Here is a 5,000-nt window from a genome sequence, read left to right on the forward strand (position 1 = left end):
CTCTCTCTCTCTCTCTCTCTCTCTCTCTCTCTCTCTCTCTCTCTCTCTCTCTCTCTCTCTCTCTCTCTCTCTCTCTCTCTCTCTCTCTCTCTCTCTCTCTCTGCGGTCGCGCGCCGCACACAGACGCCGGCAGCGCTTTGACAGCCGGCTCATCTCAACTACTGACATGCCTGCATTAGCAGCCACCTGACGGTTGTCCAGTGGGAACAACATCATGCATCGAAGACGGCAGTCTGGTTGGCACCTACGCCCGCACGCGGACGGAACTAGTAGGTCTACTACAGCAGGGGCTCGCGTGACCAGCGACTCGGCGCATGAAATTACGCCCGTTTCAGAGATTTCGTTCGCGATAGTGAATTCGCAATTCCCATACTATCAGGAGCTAACAATACATGTATTTGTTACTATATATACATTATATAGCATGCAGTGCATACTTACTATATACGTATTAAACCACTGATGCTGCTGTTGTTGTTGCATTTAATGTTATTCATAAGGAGAAGAAGGGGGAGGTAGAAGTGCAGAAGGAGAAAAAGAATAAGCAAGAAGAAGAGGAGGGTGGGTATGAGGAAAGAAGGTGGTGGGAACATGAAGGAGAAGTGAGAAGAAAGGAGCAGAAGAAAAGCAGGAACAGAGAAGGCAAGGGAGGTCAAGATGAAGAGAGTTTTAATGATAATCCTGCGAGAAACGTACTTACATTTTAGATAGTGACGTGAGATGTGTAAAAACTCCATCGGTAAGTGTGCTGAACTGGTTTCCAGCAAGAGACCTGCAAAACATAACGAACAAAATCACAAACCTGTTTGAAGTACCGCACCGTTCCACACCAAAACTCATCGAGGTATACGTCCGAGCTACGAGCAGTGATTCTTTTAATTCCATCGCGATAATATTCTCATTCATAGTACGCTGCAAGGTGATGAAGACGAAGCTAAGACCACACTTTTTGTCTGTAAGGTGAGTCTGGACCGGCCAACATGCGATTGGTTTAGCTTCCGCATATGGAGTGGCTTACATCGGGGTGCAAACTGTTTGACGGCAGCTTGTGGGTCCACCTGAAATTTCTAGCAATTTCACTTAGGAAAATTAATCATCGACTGCCACTATAGGCATATAAATAACTGCACATTTTTGCGGGAATAACATTGATTAAACATTTTTAACTGCTTTGTGTGTATTACTGCTACCCGATTCATGGTTTTTGCACAGCTAATTGGGCTATATACTCCGACTCTCTTATCCCTAACAAACTCACACGGCCCGCGCACGCATGGATTTTTCTAATTCGATGGAGTTTGTCGAAAAACTAGTCGATTTTTGTGTGGAAGGAAAGAAACTTCTGCTGCAAGCAATATCCCAACGCGGCCTCTATAGTCTAAGCCGTGGCTGTTGACGGAGGCAGGATAACGTAATCGCATTAGCCGGCCGAGTTATTACGTATTATGCAGCCACATCTGAACCGAACATCTACGCATGAAATCTGCAGTCCACATCTACTTACTTCATCAAGCTCGCACGCAGAAATGAGCGCGCGGCGGCATGACAACTTCGACAGAAAAAAAACTGAATGCAAAACCTCTTGTTAAGATCTTTTCAAGAATCGCTGCCATTCAATAAATACTAAGCAATGCTGGAAGCCTCTGTTTCTATTATAGCTATGTAATAAAGGTCTCCGGTTTCTGGTGTGGCTTCTATAATAAATAGCCCAACTGAGCATGTTGTTTTCTGGTACTGGTAAGTGCGCTACAGCGATGGCATAAAGCGTACACAAATTAGACATATATTCTACCGTCACAGTTAACACTGTCAGAACACACACGCGCGCACGCACGCACGCACGCACGCACGCACTCACTCACTCACTCACTCACTCACTCACTCACTCACTCACTCACTCACTCACGAACGAACGAACGAACGAATGAACGCACACAAGCAAGAATACAAATCTGCACTCACTCATGCACACACGTACACAGACATACACACGCGAAAGCACACATATATACTCTCACACAAATGTGCACTCACGCACTCACTCTTGCACATACGCACAGGCACACGTCGGCACATGTACAGACACATGTACACGCACGCCCGCACGCACGCACGCACGCACGCACGCAGATAGCGCGCGAGAGAGAAAGTGAGACGTGCAGAGCGACAGGGCGGATGCGAACGAGGGAGGGATGGACGAGGGAGGAGAAGGGAAGAGGGAAGCAGAGAGGAAGGAGGAGGAAGAAGAAGAAGAAGGGGGATGGGGATGGAGGGAGAGGGAGAGAGTGTGAGCGAAAGAGATGCCCGCTCGCATGCACGCACATTTGAGATGGGATCTATACGTACAGTTTGTCGAGATTTTCGAGTCCCAGGAACATGCTAGCGTTGATCGTCACCAGCTTATTGTTTGAAAGGTCTCTGTAAACACACAGAAAACACACAACATGAGAATTTTCAACCAACCGAAACATATTTACAACACACAACGTTAGCTATGCTTCTACCGAAATACACCAAAACACAAAGTCAGTTTCCCCCACAACACGCACCAAAAACGCAACGTCAGTCACGCCTTTCTTCGAGCGAACCAAAAAACGCACAAAAAATCCCAATTTCTGTCCAAACACGATGAAATCGCACGAGAACGTTTTACAATTCGCCAAAATACAAAAAATTAACAATTAAAAATTAACAACTAAAAAAGACTATAAAAAAAACTTAAAATACAAATAAACGGGCTTGTATTCTCTCGAGACTGCCCAGGTCCGCGCAAGAGGTAGCAGACCGAGCAACACCGCGAGAGCGTGAGTCAAGGGACGTCGATTCAAGCGAGGTGTGGGGTGGGCACAAACTATCCGTAGGTTGATCCACACAGAAGCAGTGGCGCGGACAGCTTCCCAGGCCATAGTAGAGCTGCGTGGCGGACCCAGCCGCTGCGTGCGCAACAGTTAAATCTGCACTGACCGCTGACCAGGAACTGACGGGCTGCGCTTCAGCACTGACCAAACAGCTCGAGCTGCGCTGGACTGCTTAATAACCCCCCCCCACCACCACCACCACCACACGCACGCACGCACGCACGCACCCGGGGGGGCCACGCCACACACACACGGCACGCACGCACGCACGCACGCACGCACGCCACGCACGCCACACAGCACGCACGCACGGCACGCACGCACGCGCACGCACGCACCAACACCACAACACACACACACACTATCGCTACAGCTCTGCCACACACGCCGATAGCTCAGAACCGACCACTCGCCCCTCGTCCTACACCCTCGCCATGCATGACCACCACCACCACCAGCAGCAGCAGCAAGCCACGCCACCACACACACCCAGCAGCGCAGCAGCAGACCACCACCACCACAGCAGCAGCCACCACCACCACCACCGACCACCACCACCAGCAGCAGCAGCAGCAGCAGCCTACCACCACCGACCACCACCGGAGCAGCCCAGCACCACCACACCACCACTACCAGCCACCACCACCACCCACACCCACCAACCACCCACCACCACCAGGCAGCAGCAGCAGCAGCAGCAGCACCGCCGCCCACCACCCACCACCACCACACCTACCAGCGCACACAGCAGCAGCTCAGCAGCACCACCACCACCACCACCACCAGCAGCAGGCAGCCAGCACGACCACACCACCACCGCACCACCACCAGCAGCCAGCACAGCAGCCAGCACCACCACCACCACTAGCAGCAGGCCACGCGGGACACGCTTCCATGTCAGCAGCAGGACTTCATTAGACTTACAGACCCCCCTTCCCGCGCCCCGCCGTCGTTCACGGGCACGCGCGCGAGGCCGCGGACAGGGCAGTCAGTCAGTCGATCGGCATGCAGACAGGCTATTGATCGCACTACGGCAATCAAAGCGCCGAGCCGCGCAGCGCAAACTAGCCGCGATGGCTGCTTCTCTACCACGACGTCGGCGACAGAAGCGGCTGCGCATGGGACCGTTTCCACGCAGGAGGAGATCCGCTAGCTGTTGCTCCCCGGGATGCGAAATAATTTTTCCCACGCGAGTTCAGGATACACCATAGATAGTGTTTGGTACTATGCCACGCGTATATAAGCGTGTGAGTCGGTTTAAATTTCGTGTTTAGGGTTGCTTGTTGCTTAGCAATTCGACTTTCCAATTTGACTTCCATTGCTTCGAGGAAGTCGAGTGAATGGAGTGGCGACTGATGCTGTATTCCGGAACTCGCTGGGGGGAAAAAATTTTCGCCCCGGTATGCTTTTCTTGGAGAAGATGCCCGCGATGCTGATTCTCCCCCGGGCATGCCTTATTTCTTGGATAAGATCCCGCTAGCTGTTCTCCCACGGGATGCTTTTTCTTGGAGATGATCCCGCTAGCTCTTCTCCCCCGGGGTGCTTTTTCTTGGGGAAGATCCCGATAGCTGTTCTCCCACGGGATGCTTTTTCTTGGAGATAATCCCGCTAGCTGTTCTCCCCCGGGATGCTTTTTCTTGGGGAAGATCCCGATAGCTGCTTCTCCCACGTGATGCTTTTTTCTTGCGAGATAATCCCGCTAGTGTTCTCCCCGGGATGGCTTATTTTCTTTGGGGAAGATCCCGATAGCTGTTCTCCCACGGGATGCTTTTTCTTGTAGAAGATCCCGCTAGCTGTATCACCTCGGGATGTTTCCCTACGAGGAGATCCCGTAGCTGTAGTCCCACGGGATTGCTTTTTCTGGAACTGGTTACACCCTCCCTCCCACGGATGTTCTCCGCGGAGGAGATCCTCGCCTAGCTGCTATTCTCACGGGGCTGCGTCATTCCCTAATCGTCGTGCCGCTCTTACTGGTCGCGATTACTGTTAGGATACTTTGTGGGACGGCGGTGGAGACAGACACTTACACCTCACCTCGTTCCTCTCTCTGGTTTCTCTCTCTCTCTCTCTCTCTCTTCTCTCTCTCTCTCTCTCTCTACTCTCTCTCTCTCTCTCTCTCTCTCTCTCTCTCTCTCTCGCTTC

The 5,000-nt window shown here is 51.8% G+C and overlaps 1 protein-coding gene across 1 annotated transcript in view; it reads right to left on the reverse strand.

The window, feature by feature from the left end:
• Positions 1-5,000, reverse strand: part of LOC106814314 (adhesion G protein-coupled receptor A3-like) — a gene marked incomplete at its 5' end in the record, with an annotated part of 62,101 nt that overhangs the window by 29,988 nt on the left and 27,113 nt on the right. The window contains 2 exons of the mRNA XM_014818616.1: positions 701-772; positions 2,347-2,418. Of these exons, the coding sequence (XP_014674102.1) occupies positions 701-772; positions 2,347-2,418 (144 nt within the window). The remainder of the gene's footprint in view (positions 1-700; positions 773-2,346; positions 2,419-5,000) is intronic.

This window comes from Priapulus caudatus, unplaced genomic scaffold (assembly GCF_000485595.1).
Source record: "Priapulus caudatus unplaced genomic scaffold, Priapulus_caudatus-5.0.1 Scaffold903, whole genome shotgun sequence".
Lineage (NCBI taxonomy): Eukaryota > Metazoa > Priapulida > Priapulimorpha > Priapulimorphida > Priapulidae > Priapulus > Priapulus caudatus.